Source organism: Haematobia irritans, chromosome 1, assembly GCF_050003625.1.
Source record: "Haematobia irritans isolate KBUSLIRL chromosome 1, ASM5000362v1, whole genome shotgun sequence".
NCBI lineage: Eukaryota > Metazoa > Arthropoda > Insecta > Diptera > Muscidae > Haematobia > Haematobia irritans.
Window position 1 is genome coordinate 53,691,464 of NC_134397.1, and position 23,472 is coordinate 53,714,935.

The 23,472-nt window shown below is 31.6% G+C and overlaps 1 protein-coding gene across 11 annotated transcripts in view; it reads right to left on the minus strand.

The window, feature by feature from the left end:
* Nucleotides 1-1,123: 1,123 nt before the first annotated feature.
* Nucleotides 1,124-23,472, minus strand: part of LOC142220916 (methionine-R-sulfoxide reductase B1-like) — a 43,356-nt gene continuing 21,007 nt past the window's right edge. For 4 of the 11 annotated variants that reach the window (XM_075290329.1, XM_075290336.1, XM_075290335.1 and 1 more), the window contains 3 exons: nt 16,638-16,769; nt 12,121-12,285; nt 10,576-11,084 (listed from right to left, as the gene is read on the minus strand). In XM_075290329.1, the coding sequence (XP_075146444.1) occupies nt 10,750-11,084; nt 12,121-12,285; nt 16,638-16,769 (632 nt within the window). In that variant the 3' untranslated portion in view covers nt 10,576-10,749. Of the gene's footprint in view, nt 1,826-10,575; nt 11,085-12,120; nt 12,286-16,637; nt 16,770-23,472 lie in introns of those variants that run through there. The other 7 variants (XM_075290332.1, XM_075290338.1, XM_075290333.1 and 4 more) reach the window with 4 other exon arrangements.

Here is a 23,472-nt window from a genome sequence, read left to right on the forward strand (position 1 = left end):
CATCAGCATCCTCTACTTGCAGCAAAACTATCAACCAATTATCAGAATAAATTCAGGCAGTTTATTAAACCCAACAAAAACCACACTTGAACCCTCCGACAAAATTTTCTATAGAAATAAAATTTTGACAAAATTTTCTATAGAAATAAAATTGTTGACAAAATTTTCTATAGAAATAAAATTTTTGACAAAATTTTCTATAGAAATAAAATTTTGGTAAAATTTTCTATAGAAATAAAATGTTTGACAAAATTTTCTATAGAGATAAAATTTTAATAAAATTTTCTATAGAAATAAAATTTTGACAAAATTTTCTATAGATATAAAGTTTTGGACAAAATTTTCTATAGAAATAAAATTTTTGACAAAATTTTCTATAGAAATAAAATTTTGGTAAAATTTTCTACAGAAATAAAATTTTTGACAAAATTTTCTATAGAGATAAAATTTTGACAAAATTTTCTATAGAAATAAGATTTTGACAAAATTTTCTATAGAAATAAAATTTTTGACAAAATTTTCTATAGAAATAAAATTTTTGACAAAATTTTCTAAAGAAATGAAATATTGACAAAATTTTCTATAGAAATAAAATTTTGACAAAATATTCTATAGAAATAAAATTTTGACAAAATTATATATAGGAATAAAATTTTCTATAGAAATACAATTTAAAAAAAAAAATTCTATAGAAATAAAATTTTGACAAAATTTTCTATAGAAATAAAATTTTGACAAAATTTTCTATAGAAATAAAATTTTGACAAAATTTTCTATATATTTTATATAGAAATAAAAATTATAGAAATTAAATTTAGACAAAATTTTCTGTAGGCATACAATTTTGACAAAATTTTCTGTAGGCATAAAATTTTGACAAAATTTTCTATAGAAATAAAATTTTGACAAAATTTTCTATAGAAATAAAATTTTGACAAAATTTTCTATAGAAATAAAATTTTGAAAAAATTTTCTATAGAAATAAAATTATGATAAAATTTTCTATAGAAATAAAATTTTAACAAAATGTTCTATTAAAAAAAATGAAAAAGCGTTTTACTTGCGTTATTTAATATCAGAGATATGTTGACAAACCTTAAAAATCCATTAAATCAAACACGCATTTATAATTATATTTTGTTTGTTTATAAAAATACATGTTTTATTATATATAGTTTATTGGTTAATGCAAAAAAATTGAAACAATGAATAACAAAAAATTTAGAATAGTGTAAAAACTTGTTAACAAATTACATTTCTTTTATTTATTTTTGCATTTATTTACACTGAAAAAGAATTGCATTAGAATATCCATTTTGGGGAGGATAAGAGAGGTGGAAAAATATTGTCACCATATCTAGAGAATTATTACAATTATTTTTTTTTAAGTCGTATAACAGAGAAATTTTGTTTTGTTTTTTGTTTTATACATTTGTATATGAATGTCAGTTGGTAAAAAAAAATTGACCACTTTTATTGTTACATGTAGAATGTTGTACAAAAACAAAAAAAATAATTGAAAAAATTGGCCTCAGTTGTGTTAAAAAATTTGTCAGGCTTTGCCTACACACTTAACATTAACATCTCTGCTATTGTTGGGCAATGGGTGTGGCTGTATTAACATTTGCTGCCGCCATTCCTCCAGCATTCTTGTTTAGTTCCTCGGCCGATATAAATTCAATGGCTGCTGAATTAATGCAATAACGTTTACGGGTAGGTTTTGGTCCATCCTCAAAGACATGACCCATATGGGCATTACAACGGGCGCAGCGTACCTCTGTGCGTATGCGTTCTGGATGTTTAATTAGTAGTAAAATATTGCCCCCTTTTAGTATTAATTTAGCAAAAGAATATTTCGTTTTTTTTTTTTTTTGGGTAATTGTTTGCGATTTTGTTTTGCAAGATTTCATTTTTTAAGAGTTTACAGCATTATTTTGCATAGTGGTGAGTTTTGTTGAATTTGGAAAATTTACAACAAATTCATTACATTGATTTGTTGTTATTAGTTTTGGTAAGAAAATTCGAAATAGCATTGCGTTTTTATTTTTTGTGGCAATATTAATAATTATTATTGAAAAAGAAAACAAATTGCAAAATGATCGAAGACAAAAAAGAGGAGACCAAGATTAAAAAAACAACAACAGAAAAACATATTGTGATTGGATAAGAATTTCAAAAGGGTGGACCAATAAAATGATGAAGGTGAAGTTTTTTTATTTTTAATTTTAGTGATGAGATTTGGGGGAAAAATGTGAGATTAAAAAAAAATTAAAATTAAAAAATAAACAGAAAACAGAAAAATACATAATTGAAATTGAAGTTAAAGCGATATAAACATTTAAAAAATAGACAAAAACGTGTATGAAACCAACCAAGCCAAGTGAAATGTAAAGTGAAAAAAAAAATGATGAGAGCAAAATTAAATGAAAGAGTAAAGGCGAAAAATATTCAATTAACGAAATGAAGATTGGAAATGAAATTTCATGATACCATAGTGATAATTAATCATGATTGCAGTTATTAAGGCATTATGAATTATGCACAAAGTAAATGAAATGAAATAGAAGATCATTGTAAGCACAAATAAATATGTATAAATATATTTATTTTATTATTTAGTAATTATATAATGCATTAATATTGGAATTTTTAATTTGTGTGGATTTTTTGTTTTTAAATCAACAAAACAGAAAAGCATTAAAAAACATTATTTTTTAACAACAATTGTTTTTTATCAATTGTTATGTATTTAAAAAGCCATAATGAAATGCCATGATCGTACATTGGTTTGTATTTTTTTTTTTTTTTTGTTAAATTACAAATGTTTGTTTATGTGTAGCATGTTTAATAAAGTATTATTTTTAAAATTATTATATAAAATTTTTGTAATTTTTTTTTGATTCATTATTAATATTGAAGAGTGTGTGTGTGAGTTTAGGTTATAAACCCCCCCGAAAACAACGATACACAGGCACATTTACATATATAAAAAGCGAGAAAAAAAGAAATAGAAAAATATACAAAAAAATAATTCATTATTTATATGTTGTAAATATTTGAATTTCCTAAAAACTATAAATTATATATTATTCATTTATAACAAAACAAAAACCTTTTACATTTTTCAACCTTTTTCCTGTAACAAAAATATTCTTGTATAGATCGCGTTACTGCAATCTTTCTTTTTCATATAAACCAAACATAAACCAATACACTTATTTTTTTTTGTAAAATATAAACAAAAAAACACCAAGGCAAACAAAAACAAAAAACAATTAACATGAAATACAGATTAGTTTGATATGTGTCTATTGAGATTTTTTTTTTCTATGTTATAAATTTATGATTTCCTTTCCTTGTACAGCAAACAGCCATGGGTAATAGGATCGTTTAAGTATGATATGGTAAAATTTACTATTTGTAGTGAATACTATGGTAGCGTATTGAATTTGAATGGCATGGAATATAAAACGCGATCTACAGACCAATTTATAATATAGGGTGGATATTTATTATATACTAAAGGGCAGACCGAAATCGATAGGTAAATATGAACCAATATTTGTGTGATTGTAAGAGGACTGAATGAAAAATAAGTCTTCAGAATGGCCACATTTGGAGAATGGAATATTATATGGGGGGATATACATTGGTGCAGCATACCCTGCACTCTCAATTTCGACAGTGAAGGGATATGGAGCGGTCCACCATAGAAAATTCCTCGGAGTTGTATTTATTTAAAGATCAAATTTTTGTGGTAGCTGTGGGTGGATGGTCACGTACACGGTAGAATTCTACCAAAAATTGTAGATTTTTCTTCTGTTTGGTAGAATTCTGGATGTTTTGGAAGATTTTGAAAAATATTCCAAAATATTAAAATTTTTGACTAAATTTTCTATAGAAAGAAAATTTTGACAAAATTTTCTATAGAAATAAAATTTTGACTAAATTTTCTATAGAAATAAAATTTTGACAAAATTTTCTATAGAAATAAAATTTTGAAAAAATTTTCTGTAGAAATAAAATTTTGACAAAATTTTCCATAGAAATAAAATTTTGACAAAATTTTCTATAGAAATAAAATTTTGACAAAATTTTCTATAGAAATAAAATTTTGACAAAATTTTCTATAGAAATAAAATTTTGACAAAATTTTCTATAGAAATAAAAGTTTGACAAAATCTTCTATAGAAATATAATTTTGACAAAATTATCTATAAAAATAAAAGTTTGACAAAATCTTCTATAGGAATATAATTTTGACAAAATTATTTATAAAAATAAAAGTTTGACAAAATCTTCTATAGAAATATAAAATTTTGACAAAATTTTCTATAGAAATAAAATTTTGACAAAATTTTCTATAGAAATAAAATGTTGACAAAATTTTCTATAGAAATCAAATTTTAAAAAATTTTTCTATAGAAATAAAATTTTGACAACATTTTCTATATAAAAAAATTTAAAAAAATTTAGTATAGAAAAAATTTTGACAAAATTTCTATAGAAATCAAATTTTAACAAATTTTTCTATAGAAATAAAATTTTGACAAAAGTTTCTATAGAAATAAAATTTTCAACAAATTTTCTATAGAAATAAAATATTGACAAAATTTTCTATAGAAATAAAATTTTGACAAAATTTTCTATAGAAATAAAATTTTGACAAAATTTTCTATAGAAATAAAATGTTGACAACATTTTCTATAGAAACAAAGGTTTGACAAAATCTTCTATAGAAATCAAATTTAAAAAAATAAATATATATAGAAATAAAATTGACAAAATTTTCTATAGAAATAAAAAAATTTTCCGTAGAAATAAAAGTTTGACAAAATCTTCTATAGAAATCAAATTAAAAAAATCTATAGAAATATAATTTTGACAAAATTGTCTATAGAAATAAAATTTTCAAACAATTTTTTACAGAAATAAAATTTTGACAAAATTTTCTATAGAAATAAAAGTTTGACAAAATCTTCTATAGAAATAAAATTTTGACAAAATTTTATATAGAAATAAAATGTTGACAAATTTTTCTATAGAAATAAAAGTTTGACAAAATCTTCTATAGAAATCAAATTAAAAAAAAATCTATAGAAATAAAATTTTGACAAAATTCTATATAGAAATAAAATTTTGACAAAATTTTCTATAGAAATAAAATTTTGACAAAATTTTCTATAGAAATAAAATGTTGAAAAAAATTTTTATAGAAATCAAATTTTAAAAAATTTGTCTATAGAAATAAAATTTTGACAACATTTTCTATAGAAATAAAATTTTCAGAAAATTTTCTATAGAAATAAAATTTTCGGAAAATTTTCTATATTCATAAAATTTTGACAAAATTTTCTATAGAAATGAAATTTTGACAAAATTTTCTATAGAAATAAAATTTTGACAAAATTTTCTATAGAAATAAAATTTTGACAAAATTTTCTATAGAAATAAAATTTTGACAAAATTTTCTATAGAAATATAATTTTGACAAAATTCTCTATAGAAATAAAATTTTGACAAAATTTTCTATAGAAATAAAATTTTGACAAAATTTTCTATAGATATAAAATTTTGACAAAATTTTCTATAGAAACAAAAGTTTGACATAATCTTCTATAGAAATATAATTTTGACAAAATTTTTTTAGAAATAAAATTTTGACAAAATTTTCTATAGAAAAAAAATTTGACAATATTTTCTACGAAAAAAAAATTCCTGAAGCTCAATTTAAAGTGGTCAAAACCGGTGGATGAAAACTTTTGGACCCGTTTATCTTCTTCATCAACCGATGAATGAAAACCGTTGGACCGATTTATCTTCTTACACCGTTTGATAAAAATCCCATATTCGTTGGACCGGTAGAAACGGTGTTTTCAAAACCTCAAGAACGAACTTCCGGTTTCCGGGATCAGTGTGCCTTTTATCATCAAGAAATAAGATACGGAGGACGGTGTATACAAGGTCAATAAAAACACGGATATAAATCAATGTTTATATATCTCTTTATGGACCTAAGATACCTCTAGATTTCCAATAATTTAAAACCGGATATCGGCTTATATGAAGGCTTTACCAAAACATATAAATCAAATTCGGCACACATTTTTGTGCACCCAAAATACCTTTAGACTTCTAATTTCAGTACAATTAGATAAAAGTTGTGATGTTTACATGACCAAGAATTCAAAACCCCAGATAAAGTAATCACAGATTTCCAATTTCGGGTCAATTGAATAAAAATTGCGAAGAAGGCCATAGAGATAGCAGTATATATGCGGGCTATACCAAACATGGACCGATACACACCGTATTCTAACTGTCGATGTAGAATACCTCTATATTTTGAATTTCAAGCAAATCGGATAGAAATTGCATACGCCCAAAAAGTCAAATCGAAAGATCGTTCGATAAAAATTGACTGATACAAAACAAAATTTGGGTGTCGGTTAGATGTAGGTCTGCTTGCAAACAAATGAATCTGTGTCAAATTTCAGGACGATGTCTTCTTTATTGAAACATGTAGGCTGATTACAACAGACAGGCGAACATCGTTATATCCCCTTAAAATTTTTTTCTGATCACGAATACTTTATATATGTAGTCGGAAATCGATATTGAAATATCTTACAAATGGAATGACAAACTTCTGGTACCAGTGCTCCAATTTGCCGCAATTTTTAAATGTTCATACGATTTTTTATTCCTATACTCTCTTGATGTTAAAATGGCCGCCTTGCATACAAAGGGTCGTGGGTTCGATCCCTGCCTCGACCGAACTCCAAAAAGTTTTTCAGCAGTGATTTATCCCCTCTCAGTAATGCTGGTAACCATTCTGAGTGTTTCAAAGCTTCTCCAAGTGGTTTTACAGCCATGTGAAACGTCGCGACGCGCCGTTCGGACTCGGCTATAAAAAGGAGGTGCCTTGTCATTGAGCTTAACATGGGATCGGGCAGCACTCAGTGATATGTTAAGAGATAAGTTTACCACTGTGGTATCACAATGGACTGAATAGTAGAGTTTTGCGCCATGCAAAAATTGGTCCATATCGGTCCATAATTATATATAGCCCCCATATAAACCAATCCCCAGATTTTGCTTGTGGATCCTCTTGGAGGAGCAAATTTCATCCGATCCGGTTGAAATTTGGTACGTGGTGTTAGTATATGGTCTCTAATAACCATGCAAAAATTGGTCCATATCGGTCAATAATTATATTTAGCCCCCATATAAACCAATTCCCAGATTTTACCTCCGGAGCCACTTGGAGGAGCAAAATTCTTCCGATCCGATTGAAATTTGGTACATGGTAGTAGTATATGATGTCTAACAACCATGCAAAAAATTGGTCCATATTGGTCCACAAATTATATATAGCCCCTATATAAACCGATCCCCAGATTTGACCTCCGACCTCAAGAGTCTCTTGGAGGAGCAAAATTCATCCAATCTGATTGAAATTTGGTATGTGGTGTTACTATATGGTGTCTAACAACCATGTAAAAATTAGTCCATATTGGTCCATAATCATATATAGCCCCCATATAAACCAATCCCAAGATTTGGTTTTGGGGCCTCTTGGAGGAGCAAATTTCATCCGATACAGTTGAAATTGGGTCCATTGTGCTAGTATATGGCCACGAACAACCATGCTAAACTTGGTCCATATCGGTCTATTGTTATATATAGCCCCCAGATAAACCGATCCCCAATCACACAAAAATTGGTCCATATCGGTTTAGCCCCCATATTGTATATAACCCCCATATTTCAATTCTGGTTCTCCGGTTATCGCGCAAAAGTTCATATTGGTTCGTAGTTATTTGTAGACTACCCCATACATATAAGTATTTCATCTGCCTTTTTTGTCTAATATATACCACCTATGGACTAACTTAGAATTCAGAAGACGATGTTAACAAGTTTTAAGATACCTTGCCATCGGTAAGTATTACCACAACCCAAGTAATTTTATTGTGTAGAAGAATAGTAGAAGTTTCTACGCAATCCATGGTGGAGGGTACATAAGATTCGGCCGAACTTACGACCGTATATACTTGTTTTGCCCTATAATACCCCAAAGACTTCTAAATGCTATCAGCAAAAATTTTATTTGTTGTTATATGTATGTTATATATATGTTATATGTTATGCCTTAATTTTAAAAAAATTCAGACATAACCTTAATGTATTCTTTTTTATTACAATGACTTCAAGTTTATCGTTTTTATTCCTTTCGGCCAAACTAAAACATGAAAAACTTGCTGACATTGTTCGCTATTTCAGCAAAGAGAGATCGCTTTTCCATTTTTTGCTTTAGTAGATTTATCTGCTGTGTTTACCAACAAATTTCTTTGGGTGTAGAAAATAAAATACTTGTGGTTTTATTAACCAAGAGTCCTTATGAATACTATTAAGCTTACCTGTACACAAAAAAAAAAGGTTTTGTATTCCCAATGACAATAAAAACAAGTAAGGAAAGTCTAAAGTCGGGCGGGGCCGACTATATTATTTGTAGATCTAAATTTTCGATACCATATCACATCTGTCAAATGTGTTGGGTGCTATATATAAAGGTTTGTCCCAAATACATACATTTAAATATCACTCGATTTGGACAGAATTTGATAGACTTTTACAAAATCTATAGACTCAAAATTTAAGTTGGCTAATGCACTAGGGTGGAACACAATTTTAGTAAATAAATATGGGAAACATTTAAATCTGAAGCAATTTTAAGGAATCTTCGCAAAAGTTTATTTATGATTTATCGCTCGATATATATGTGTTAGAAGTTTAGGAAAATTAGAGTCATGTTTACAACTTTTCCACTAAGCAGTGGCGATTTTACAAGGAAAATTTTGGTATTTCTGTCGAAATCAGAAAAACTTATATATTGGAGCTATGTCTAAATCTGTACCGATTTCAATCAAATTTGGCACACATGACTATATTACTAATTGTACTCCTAGTGCAAAATTTCAACCAAATTGGGCCAAAACTCTGGCTTCCGGGGCCATATAAGTCCATATCGGCACATATTTGGCACACATGACTATACTACCAATTGTACTCCTTGTGCAAAATTTCAAGCTAATCGGGATAAAACTCTGGCTTCTGGGTCCATATAAGTGCATATCGGGCGAAAGATATATATGGGAGCTATATCTAAATCTGAATCGATTTCAACCAAATTTGGCAAGCATAGCTACAATGCTAAATCTACTCCCTGTGCAAAATTTCAACCAAATTGAGCCAAAACTCTGGCTTTTAGGACCATATTAGTCCATATCGGGCGAAAGATATATATGGGAGCTATATCTAAATCTGAACCGATTTCAAACAAATTTTGCACACTTGACTACACTACTAATTGCACTCCTTGTGCAAAATTGCAACCAAATTCGGACAAAAATCTGGCTTCTGGGGCCATATAAGTCCATATCGGGCGAAAGATATATATGGGAGCTATATCTAAATCTGAACTGATTTCAATCAAATTATGCACACTTGACTATACGACTAAGTGTTATGTTTGTACAAAATTTCAAGCGAATCGGTATAAAACTCTGGCTGCTGGGTCCATATTAGTGCATATCGGGCGAAAGATATATATGGGAGCTATATCTAAATCTGAACCGATTTCTTCTAAAATCAATAGGGTTCTATTCTGAACCAAATTAGGAGCATGTGCCAAATAAGAAGGCGATTGGACTTAAATTGTGACCTAGACGTTGATCACAAAAATGTGTTCACAGACGGACGGATGGACGGACGGACGGACATGGTTATATCGACTCAGGGACCCACCCGGAGCATTATTGCCAAAGACACCATGTGTCTATCTCGTCTCCTTCTGGGTTTTACAAACATATGCACTAACTTATAATACCCTGTTCCACAGTGTGGCGCAGGGTATAAATATAATTCGATTGAATTAAAAAATGAATTGATCCAATTAATGTTAATCCAATCTAAAAATCTATTCAATGTAATTTTTGTAATTCAGTTTTGTTTCGTCCTTATGAAGACAATTAAGCTTACCTGTACACAAAAAAAATCGAGTGAATTAAAAAAATAATTGATACAATTAAAAAATAATTAAACCAATCTAAAAAATGATTCACTGAAATTTTTGTAATTCAATTTTGTTTTGCATAATTGCATCGATTATTTTGTTAATTGTATTTGTGTTCAATTCAATTAAGATTTTTGTTAAATAAAATTTGGTGATACTAATTCTGTGCCAAGGTAATAGTTCACAGTTTTTTGTTTATAAATAAAATTTGTTAAGCGAAATAAAATGTATAACGTCAATTTATATACTTTCTTTATTAACCTTATAACCCAGGCTATAGTTTGCTTTTAATAATTGTTATGATTACTTATGCTGATACGACCAATGGACACCACCAGAGAGTAAATAAGCAAAAAATGACTTGTCAATGAATAAGCGAGTGGATGAAAAGCATTCGCAAGGATGTTGTTTGTTGTGTAATGATGATCTCTAAATGATTACATTCCCAATATAGTATGTATTCATAAAGAAGTGAAGCTATGTGAAATGCAAATAGAGAAGTTTTCTGTTTATTTTATTGAAACAAGGCGGAATAAAGCTCTATACACTTTTCTTTTTAAACAAATTCCAACTACACATATTTTTTTTGTTTTAACAAACAAAGGTACATGATTATATCTCAGAATGTAGATAAAACAAAGTCCAAGTAAGAAGATATTCAATAGGTAGACTTATTTTTTTGATGGTTGTCGACTTGGATTTGAGGCATTTGATTTTAAAGTAGATCCAGCCTGGTTGGTATTGGTTGCGTTGGTGGTGCTGGTTGAATTATTGATGATGGAGTTTGAGTTGGAGGCTGGAGGCTTTGTTGTGGCAGAAGAGGATGCTGAAGATGATGCATTCGCAGCTGGTGGCCTGAAGGGCACAAAATCAATAGAAGCCGAATTGATGCAATAGCGTAGATATTTGGGAGCAGGACCATCATCAAACACATGACCCATGTGAGCACTGCATTTTGAACAACGCACCTCGGTGCGGACCATGCCTAGCATTTTTGAAATGACTACTATTGTTTTAAAATGTTTTTGGTTTACCAAACAAAAATAATAATCAAACAAATAATAAAAATGTATGTATATAAAATGAAATTTAATTCCATAAGAATACCAAAACAGAAAGTAACATTTCGAAAGGAAAAGAAAATTTGAATATTATTGTTGAAAATCAAAAAAAAAATCAAAAATGTTTGCAATTGTTTTGCATTTAAATTTTTTTTTTTGTTTTTTAATTAAATTCGAATACACAAGAAAGAAAAGTAAAGAAGAAGAAGTTTTTGATCAATATTAGATTTAAGGTCAATTGGTCAATTTCATCATTTGGTGAAAAGTTTCATCTACTTGGTTGTCTTTAACAAAGAACGTATGAACGAACGCATGAACGAACAAACAGCATGTTAGTAAACAACACAAACGCACACATAAACACAGAATTAAAAACAATTTCTGGGATTGAACATTTCGAATAAACAACACAAATGGGAACAATCAATAACAATTTTTTTTTTTTTTTGCTCATCCATCTAACTCTAGTTTTTGCAGCACTATCAGAACACTCTAATCAAAGGCTTAGGATTTCCACAAACAAACACAAATCCATTTTTCTAGGAAGATAATCTCATTCAAACAATCTGGATGGTATTGTAACTAGAATAAAGCATAAGCTTGGACCCAAAAAAAAAACTCTTAATAGACAAAATCATCTCATCTCGCTGAGAAATCGAAAAGATAAAAACAAATTATAGAGAATATACAAAAAAAATCTATAAAACATTTTGCAAATTATTAATTCTTTTCTTTTTGAAACTTTGTTCGAATTAGAAAACCATAAAAAACAAGCAAAACAAAATTGAAAACTTCATAACAAAAAAATATTCTAGCAAATCTTTACAATAAATTATAAAGCTCACTAAAAAAATATAAATAAACCTAAAACAAATTAAATAAATAATAACAAACCTTATGGATATTATTTTCATATATACACTCTCTACATATATCGGCAATTCTATGAGTGTTTTTTATCCATTATCCTTGTCTACATACCTGGTATACTAGCATCACGATGTAACGTTATTTTTCCTTTATCCAAAACATCATTGAAAGCAGGCCAACCACAACCAGAATCATATTTTGTATCCGAACTAAATAAATCCTGATGACACACTATACACTGGTAGATACCCTTTTCATAATGTTTATTATAACAGCCTGAAAAAAACAAAAGACATTTTTTAAATCATACATTTTATTTTCATTGAAAAAAAAAATAGTAAACTCATAGAAAAACTATGAACAGAAGCTTTGCTGTTATTTTTTTCATCGAACGAATGACCTATTACTGATTTTTACACGCATAGTCTTCCAAAAATAGCGGTCGGTGTATGCTGAGTGAAATTCTCTCAAACTCACGCACATTCACGAAGCAAAATGTTTTTCACGCATGATACGTGTGGTAGCCACTCACACTCACGCACATTCACGAAATCAAAAACCAGTACTCACGCCCGGTTCACGACAACTAACGTGACTCACGAAAAATTCACGAGACTCACGATATTTTCCAACCGGGAATGAGCAAAGGTAACAAAATTAAAATATAGAATATAATTCGACAGCTAAATTAATTTCAGTTAACATACGATTTTTTTTCGTGAGCGTTATATTGCAGAAATTTTATTCACGCAAATTCACGAACCGATGTCTCATGCACGCTCACGCACGATATATTGATTTTAGTCCAATTCACGAGAGTTGCTTTAGATTTTGTTCACCACTCACCTGGTTCACGCGTGTCACGATAATTTCGTGCCAGGCGCACACCTCTTCTTCAGGGTTTATTGAATAATAAATTGTATAAATTTTAGGTTTTAAAATGTATATACGACCGAAAGTTCGCCCAGGCCGAATCTTGTGTGCCCTACACAATGGATTGCGACAAAGTTCTACTAAATACTGTCGCCATCCACTGGGATTTGTGATAATAATTGCCGATGGCAATATATCTAAAGACTAGATTAACAAATAGGCCCAAGAAGTCAAATTTGGGTATCGGGGGCTATATATAAGTATGGACCGACATCACATACCAAATTCCAAGCGGATCGGATGAAATTAGCTCCTTCAAGAGGTTCAGGAAGTCAAATCTGGAGATCGGTTTATATGTGGTCTATATATAATTATGGACCTTTATGGACTAATTTTTGTTTGATAGTTAAGAAGCATATACTGACATCACGTCCCAAACTTCAACCGAATCGGACGAAATTTGCTCATTCAATCTGAAGATGGGTTTATACACACAACAATTTTTTTTGTATAAAACGTTGGCTGATAAGTTCCCGGTCTGACACTTCGTCGCTAGTATTAAATGCATATTAAATGTATATTCAAATGATTCGTGTCAAAATTTGACGTCTGTAAGTCAATTAGTTTGTGAGATAGAGCGTCTTTTGTGAAGTAACTTTTGTTATTGTGAAAAAATGGAAAAAAGGAATTTCGTGTTTTGATAAAATACTGTTTTCTGAAGGGAAAAAATACGGTGGAAAAAAACTTGGCTTGATAATGAGTTTCCGGGCTCTGCCCATGGGAAATCAACAATAATTTATTGGTATGCAAAATTCAAGCGTGGTGAAATTAGCACGGAGGACGGTGAACGCAGTGGACGCCCGAAAGAGGTGGTTACCGACGAAAACATCAAAAAAATCCACAAAATGATTTTGAATGACCGTAAAATGAAGTTAATCGAGATAGCAGAGGCCTTAAAGATATCAAAGGAACGTGTTGGTCATATCATTCATCAATATTTGGATATTCGGAAGCTCTGTGCAAAATGGGTGCCGCGCGAGCTCACATTTGACCAAAAATAACAACGTGTTGATGATTCTGAGCGGTGTTTGCAGCTGTTAACTCATAATACACCCGAGTTTTTCCGTCGATATGTGACAATGGATGAAACATGGCTCCATCACTACACTCCTGAGTCCAATCGACAGTCGGCTGAGTGGACAGCGACCGGTGAACCGTCTCCGAAGCGTGGAAAGAATCAAAAGTCCGCTGGCAAAGTAATGGCCTCTGTTTTTTTGGGATGCGCATGGAATAATTTTTATCGATTATCTTGAGAATGGAAAAACCATCAACAGTGACTATTACATGGCGTTTGAAGGTCGAAATCGCGGCAAAACGGCCCCATGTGAAGAAGAAAAAAGTGTTGTTCCACCAAGACAACGCGCCGTGCCACAAGTCATTGAGATCGATGGCAAAAATTCATGAATTGGGCTTCGAATTGCTTCCTCACCCACCGTATTCTCCAGATCTGGCCCCAGTGACATTTTCTTGTTCTCAGACCTCAAAAGGATGCTCGCAGAGAAAAAATTTGGCTGCAATGAAGAGGTAATCGCCGAAACTGAGGCCTATTTTGAGGCAAAGCCGAAGGAATACTACCAAAATGGCATCAAAAAATTAGAAGGTCGTTATAATCGTTGTATTGCTTTTGAAGGGAACTATGTTGAATAATGAAAACGAATTTTGACAAAAAAAAAATGTGTTTTTCTTTGTTAGACCGGCGACTTATCAGCCAACCTGTTAGGGACTTTATATAATTTTCCGTGTATAGGGACTTTATATTATTATGGACCAATATGAACTAAATTTTGCTTGATCATTAGGAAGCAGTTTTTAACATAGCCTACCAAATTTCTACTGGATTGGATGAAATTAGAAGAAGCTCTTGAAGTCAAATCTGGTGGTCGGTTGATTAATTGGCTACTACTTGTATCAAGTTTCACGGCGATAGCTTGTTTCATAAATGGGATCAGTTTCCCTTTCTAGTTTCATATACCGATTTCAACTTCATGGAAAGAGATTGTATTTTCTTTTTTTAGCGATCAGGTTGTTTCAAATCTTGAAGTGACTACATGTAATAGGTACTTCCAATGGAATGGTACTCAATGGAATGGAATGCAGCCTAGCCTAGCTCTCGTGCCATGTTTCACACATGACAGCTTAGAGAAGCTTGAAACAGTAATACCACAATCATTTTTGAAAGTCGGTAACATACCGAAAATGAGATAGAACCCATGACCAGACCTTTCGAATACATGCCAGATATGCTAACCATTGATGCATTCGATATATATTAAAAACTTAATAAATTGTAAGTAAATACCCACCACCATGAACCAAATATTAGGGTTTCCTTTGAAATTTCAGGAGGGCTTGAGGACTTGAGGACACTTCCCGAAGATAAATTTAAAGATTTCACCTATGAGGACTATATCAGATTCTGGATTTATAAGAACCATTTTTGTTTCGAGTTTTAGAGGAATCATTAACATCTCTTGGAAGTGTGCAAGAAAATTATAAAATAACGTCTTGATTTGAAATCTTAAATCTGTAGAAGTAAAATCTGGAAATTTTACATTGAGTTTCAAGTAATTTTCATGATCAGTGCGCCTTCTACACCCTCAAGAAGTAAAGTCGGTCTATATGGAGGCATTACCAAATGGACCGATAAAAACTTAATCCGATACACGTTTTTGTGAGCCTAAAATACTAGAATATTTACAATTTCAGGCAAATCAGATAAAAACTACGGTTTCTAGAAACCCAAGGAGTTAAATCGGGAGATCGTTCTTATGAGGGCTATATTAAAATATGGACCGATACTCACCGCTTTATGACCCGAAAATACCTCTAGATTTCCAATTTCAGCAAATAGGATAACAACTTCGGATTCTAGAAGCCCAAGAAGTAGAATCGGGAAATCGGTCTATATGGGGGCTATACCAAAATATGGACCGATACTCACCATTTTCGGCACACCTCTTTATGGTCCTAAAATACCTCTAGATTTCCAATTTCAGACAAATTGGATAAAAACTAAGGTTTCTATAAGCCCAAGGCCCCAAATCGGGAGGTCGTTTTATATGAGGACCATACCAAAACATGGACCGATACTCACAATTTTTGGCACACGTATTTGTGGTCCAACAATACCTCTAGATTTCCAATTTCAGGTAAATTGAATAAAAACTGCGGTTTCTATAAGCCCAAGAAGTAAAATCGGGAGATCGGTCTATATGGGGGCTATAACAAACCATGGACCGATACTCACCATTTTCGGCACACCTCCTTATGGTCATAAAATACCTCTAGATTTCAAATTTCAGGCAAATTGGATAAAAACTACGATTTCTATAAGACCAAGACCCCAAATCGGGAGGTCGGTTTATATGGGGACTATATCAAAACCTGGACCGATATAGCCAATCTTCGAACTTGACCTGCCTGCAGACAAAAGACGAGTTTGTGCAAAATTTCAGCACGATTGCTTCATTATTGAAGACTGTAGCGTGATTGCAACAGACAGACAGACAGACAGACGGACAGACGAACATCGGACATGACATTGTTCTCAATATTTTTTAAGCTTTGGACCACTGTACATCAATACTAGTGGTAGCTTAATGTGCCAAAAATTAATATTCAACATCATCATCTTTCAACAATAATATTCAATTTAATACTAATATTTCCTTTTTTGGGAATTTAGAAAAACTTACCCGTAAATGGTCTTTCAGTTGCAGCCTCTTGTGTAACCTGATATTGCATAGGTGTTAAACGCTTCCTAAGTTCCTCCTTATCTACTGTAATTCGTTCTGTTTTATTTTCCATTTCACTGTTGTGAGAAGAATCTATGAAGAAGAGAATGAAGAAACAATAAAATACATTAGTAAGACACTTGACTTTGTTTATTTGTGACCATGTAGGAAAAGTGCTGGAATCTTATCAGATGGTCATAGATGCGAACTTAAACAAATATATACGGCCGAATGTAGGCACAGGCCGAATCTTAGATACCCTTCACCATGGATTGCGTAGAAAGTTCTACTAAAGTCTGTCACCTCCATTGGATTACTTGGGTTGTGGTAACAGTTGCGATGGTAAGTTATAGTTTTATATTTTATCTTATAAATTGTAAGTTAGTCCATATAAAGTATATTTTAGATTCCAGATTACACAACTATATATGCCTATAAGTAACTATGAGCCGATATGAACCAATTTTCGCATGGTAATTAGAGGACCAAATTTCAACCGGATCGGATAAAATTTGTTCATCCATGAGACTTCAAAAATCAAATCTTGGGGCTATTAAAGGGTGATTCTTTTGAGGTTAGGATTTTCATGCATTAGTATTTGACAGATCACGTGGGATTTCAGACATGGTGTCAAAGAGAAAGATGCTCAGTATGCTTTGACATTTCATCATGAATAGACTTACGATCTGCCACAACGTCGAATTTTCAGTGAATGGGCCCTAGAAAAGTTGGCAGAAAATCCGCTTTTTTATCGACAAATTTTGTTCAGCGATGAGGCTCATTTCTGGTTGAATGGCTACGTAAATAAGCAAAATTGCCGCATTTGGAGTGAAGAGCAACCAGAAGCCGTTCAAGAACTGCCCATGCATCCCGAAAAATGCACTGTTTGGTGTGGTTTGTACGCTGGTGGAATCATTGGACCGTATTTTTTCAAAGATGCTGTTGGACGCAACGTTACGGTGAATGGCGATCGCTATCGTTCGATGCTAACAAACTTTTTGTTGCCAAAAATGGAAGAACTGAACTTGGTTGACATGTGGTTTCAACAAGATGGCGCTACATGCCACACAGCTCGCGATTCTATGGCCATTTTGAGGGAAAACTTCGGAGAACAATTCATCTCAAGAAATGGACCGGTAAGTTGGCCACCAAGATCATGCGATTTGACGCCTTTAGACTATTTTTTGTGGGGCTACGTCAAGTCTAAAGTCTACAGAAATAAGCCAGCAACTATTCCAGCTTTGGAAGACAACATTTCCGAAGAAATTCGGGCTATTCCGGCCGAAATGCTCGAAAAAGTTGCCCAAAATTGGACTTTCCGAATGGACCACCTAAGACGCAGCCGCGGTCAACATTTAAATGAAATTATCTTCAAAAAGTAAATGTCATGGACCAATCTAACGTTTCAAATAAAGAACCGATGAGATTTTGCAAATTTTATGCGTTTTTTTTTTTAAAAAAGTTATCAAGCTCTTAACAAATCACCCTTTATGAGCCGATATGCACCAATTTTTCATTGATTTTTAGGGGGCACATACTGACCCCACGTACCAAATTTTAACCTCATGCCCGAATTAAAATGCATGGGTCTAAGAATTTTTGTATGTGCTATATATTTTAGTAACATGAAATGAATAAAATTCAAACTCCTTCGTATCCCGGTTCATCACATAATGCAAAAAATCGGATGTCGAACAAGTCAAAATAACGGGAATTAGAAGCATATAAGCACAATTTTGCCTATAGGCAACATTTGGCATGGTTAACCGGATCGAATAAAATTTGTTCCTCCATAAGGCTTCAGCAGTTAAAACTTGGGCGATCGGTTGAAATTGGTTCCTCCAAGAAGCTCAGGAAGTCAAATCTGCACTTAACAATTTTTTCTGATTCAATCATGAAATTAATTGATCCAATTAATTTTTTAATTAAAATGTCGTCCTCAATCACAGAAATGATAGAATCAATTAAAAAATTAATTGAAAGTCAATTAAAAAATTAATTGAAAGTCAATTAAAAAATTAATTGATCCAATTAAAAATTTAATTGATATTATTATTTTTTTTTGTGATTGATTCAATTAAAAAATTTGTTGAATCAATTAAATTTTTAATTTAATATTTTTTAAGACTCAATTAAGACTTTATTTTGTTGCAATCTTTTTGTTTTGTGGGCATCGGTTTATATGGGAACTATATGCGAACTATGCGTATGGACCGATATGGACCAATTTTTGCATGGTTGTTAGAGGCCATATTAATAATACTACATATCAAATTTCAACCGGATCAGATGAAATTTACTCCTCCACGAGGCTCCGCAAACCAAATCTGGGGATCGGTTTATATAAATGGTCCGATATGGCCTGACTGACGAACGGACATCGCAAGTTCGGCTTAGAGTTTAACCACGACTCAGAATATAAATACTTTGTGGGGTTTGAGAACATAATGTTCGATGTGTTTCAAACGGAATGACCAAGTTAATATATCCCCCATTAGGTTAAAGTGGCAGCCCGATTAAGATTCAGGCTCACTTAGACTATTCAGTCCATTGTGATATATATCCCCCATGTTATACACATAAAAAAATTTCACGGAAATTTTTCCAATTAAAGTCTTAATTGATTTTTAAAAAATATTCAATTAAAAATGCAATTTATTCAACAAATTTTTTAATTGAAACAAAAATCAATCACAACAAGTAAGGAAAGCCTAAAGTCGGGCGGGGCCGACTATATTATACCCTGCACCACTTTGTGGATCTACATTTTCGATACCATCTAAAATCCTTCAAATTTGTTGGGCGCTATATATAAAGGTTTACGTTCCCATATATATACATTTAAATCGGTTAATGTCCTGGGGTGGAACACAATGTTAGTAAAAAAAATATGGGATACATTTAAATCTGAACCAATTTTGAGGCAACTTCGCAAAAGTGTATTTATGATTTATCGATCGATAGATATGTATTAGAAGTATAGGAAAATTGGAGTCATTTTTACAACTTTCCGACTAAGCAGTGACGATTTTACAAGGAAAATATTGGTATTTTGACCATTTTTGTCGAAATCACAACAACATATATATGGGAGCTATATCTAAATCTGAACCGATTTCAACCATATTTGGCACGCATAGCAACAAAGTTAATTCTACTCACTGTGCAAAATCAACTGTGCAAATCAACTAAATCGGAGTAAAAACTTGGCCTCTATGGTCATATGAGTGTAAATAGGGCGAAAGCTATATATGGGAGCTATATCTAAATCTGAACCGATATCAACGAAATTTGGTATGGACAGTCAGAATGTTAATTCTACTTCCTGTGCAAAATTTTAAGTAAATCGGAGTAAAAGATTTGCCACTGTGGTCATATGAGTGTAAATCGGGCGAATGATATATATGGGAGCTATATCTAAATCCGAACCGATTTCAATAACATTTGGCACACTTAACTTTACTACTAATTGTACTCCTAGTGCAAAATTTCAACCAAATTGGGCTAAAACTCTGGTTTCAGGGACCATATAAGTCCATATCGGGCGAAAAATATATATGGGAGCTATATCTAAATCTGAACCGATTTCAATCAAATTTGGTACACTAGACTACAGTACCAATTGTTCTTCTTGTGCAAAATTTCAAGTAAATCAGGGTAAAACTCTGTCTTCTGGGCCCATATAAGTGCATATCGGGAGAAAGATATATATGGGAGCTATATCTAAATCTGAACCGATTTCTTCCAAAATCAATAGGGTTATATTCTGACCCAAAACACATAGTTGTGCCAAATTTTAAGTCGATTGGACTAAAACTGCGACCTAGCTTTTGATTACAAAAATGTGTTCACGGACAGACAGACATGGCTATATCGACTCAGGAGCCCACCCTAAGCATTTTTGCCAAAGACACCATGTGTCTATCTCGTCTCCTTCTGGGCGTTGCAAACATATGCACTAACTTATAATACCCTGTTCCACAGTGTGGCGCAGGGTATAAAAATTAACAGTATCAATTAATTTTTTTAATTTAATTTTAATTTTTAATCACTAAAGTCAGTTAAAAAATTATTTGATACAATTAATTTTTGTGATTGATTTTTGTTTCATTTAAAAAATTTTATGAATCAATTAAATTTTTAATTGAATATGTTTAACCCCCATTTTCATGAAGCTCCGTTAGTGGTACGTTAGCTAACGAACTTTTGAACCGTACTATGGACATATCTGTCATCTTGGCCATATATTCCATATGCCAGTTAGGAACTTAACTGCTAAAAATTTTTCAGTTAAAATAAACCCGAGGGAAGATATATCCATTTTACTTTCCGTTAACTGGGAGTTAAAGTCTAACGGAGCTACATGAAAATGGCCGTAAGAACTCAAAATTTGTTTGGTGAAGGGTATAAAAAATATTAAATTAAATATGCCAATTAAGATAAATTTGAACTGTATTACTATAAATTCACTAAAGCTAATCTTATGCCTAGATAAGAAATAGCAATAGGAGATTGCATATTATTTTTTTTCTTTTAATCTCACGAAACAAACATCATAATGATTACGTTTCAAATTCACATTTCCAATAAACCAACCGGCGTCTATTACTATGAAAATAATGAAATAATTATCTCAATATAGAAATAAAGAAATCATATTTTATTTACGATTCAAGTCAGTTGCCTTTGAGTGCAATATTTCCCCAAAAACAGAAACACTAAACACGAAAAAAATGAGTTTGCCGCCTGCCCTCTCACACTCCCCACTATGCGAAAAAATCACTGAAGTGTGACCCCAATTTGAAAATGCGATATATATTTGTGTGGATGTATACAGCAATATGCGTGTGATTTTCAATAAATGATAACATGTCCGTTTACTAACTACACTGGGAACTATATATGAGGCTAGTTAGTTGAAGCACTAATTAATTGAATTTGAAAACTTATTGGCAATTTATCAATTCATAACATTTCCAGCTTGTGTGTACAGTTCAATGGTGGCATTAAAAATGCTTCAGACCATACGGAAAGTTTTTTCTACTACTTACGTGTATAGTTCGTAAAAACAAACTTGAGAAATTAAAAGAAGAAAACACTTATAATGTGGCGTGGACAAGTCGTTAAGTTAACACTTGTCCACTTTTCCAATCAGTATTGGGTTCAAAGGTTTAAAATTAAGATTGTCATTCATTCAGAGAGAGCACTAAAGGGCACTATGCAAATAAATTGTGTGTGCGTGTGCCGCTCTATGCGTCGCAGATTTCATTTTAAACGAATGTCTGTCTATCTTCCGTTAAAGCTGCGGACTGCGGACATAGATCTGAAAAGGAATGTTTTATCACATTGCAGTAAAATAATATTTATCTAATTAATGGAAGCAAAAATAGCAGAAGCTATAACAGTAGACAAGTGCGAATAGCTCTATGTTCGGGTAGGTTGAAACTTATACACACTCTACTCATATCCAAATCATATAAAAGGTTCTGGTCCCCGATTGTTTGTGGCGCACTTAACCTTAGCGTCCTCAATTTTGTTTCTTCCTTATTATGAGGAGAGTAAATAAGATAAGGATACCATAGTCGTATATTGAATTAAGTCGAAAGATGACATTTCGATCAATTGACTTTTTGTTAAAAAAGTTAAAAAGTCGACTTTCTGTAATCTTCAAATTTGACTTATCGGCTTTTTTTTAATTAATCGAATGGACTTTTTATTGGTAACCAAAATTGACTAATAGAAAATTGAAAATATGATTTTGAATTAACAAGTCATCAAAAAGTCAGAAGTGGACCGTTCAATAATGATAAGAGTCTAAAGTTAACTTTTTCAAAAATTAAAAAGACTTTCTTGTACAATAATTGATAGGTAATACTGGAATTAGAGGAGAATGGGGTGGTGTGTGGTTGCCACAGTTGGTAGAATTATACCAAAAATGGTAGATCTTTTACTGTTTGGTAGAATGGTGATTTGTAGATTTTGCAAAATAAGGTACTTCACAAATTTTTATATCTTTATTTTTCTATAGATATAAAACTTTGACAAAATTTTCTATAGAAATAAAATTTTGACAAAATTTTCTATAGAAATAAAATTTTGACAAAATTTTCTATAGAAATAAAATTTTGACAAAATTTTCTATAGAAATAAAATTTTGACAAAATTTTCTATAGAAATAAAATTTTGACAAAATTTTCTATAGAAATAAAATTTTGACAAAATTTTCAATAGAAATACAATTTTAACAAAATTTTCTTTAGTAATAAAATTTTGACAAAATTATCTATAGAAATAAAATTGTGACCAAAGTAGCGGCATTTATTGCAATGAACTAGGAATACGAAACACGTACACGTTAGTGATCGCAATATCTTTCAGGCAGAAATTTCTGCAATCACTTAAGCTGAGTCGCCGTTGGAGAGGCAGTCATTCAGAACAGATATAAGCTTTTTCTTCGACAGTCAAACAGCTATAAAGGCCATGGGCTGTCTGCACCTAAGTTCGTCAGCCTGTGGAATAATGGGAAATTAATAAGCTGATGTAACTGTTGAGGGCGCTCGTGGATCGAATACAGTCCTTACGGACGTTTTTCCTCAGTTGCCTTCATATCTTTACAGGATTTATGTCAAATATGATGAACTATGGTATCTTCGGAGGGTTGCCTCAAAGATTATGACTTTGCATATGATGTCTGGACCCAGAAGTTACGAAAGACTCGTGCCACTTCCTGTGCCAGTGTCTTCTTTTTCTGAATATTACTCAAATAAAAGATTTCCAGCAAACAAAATGTTTGCTA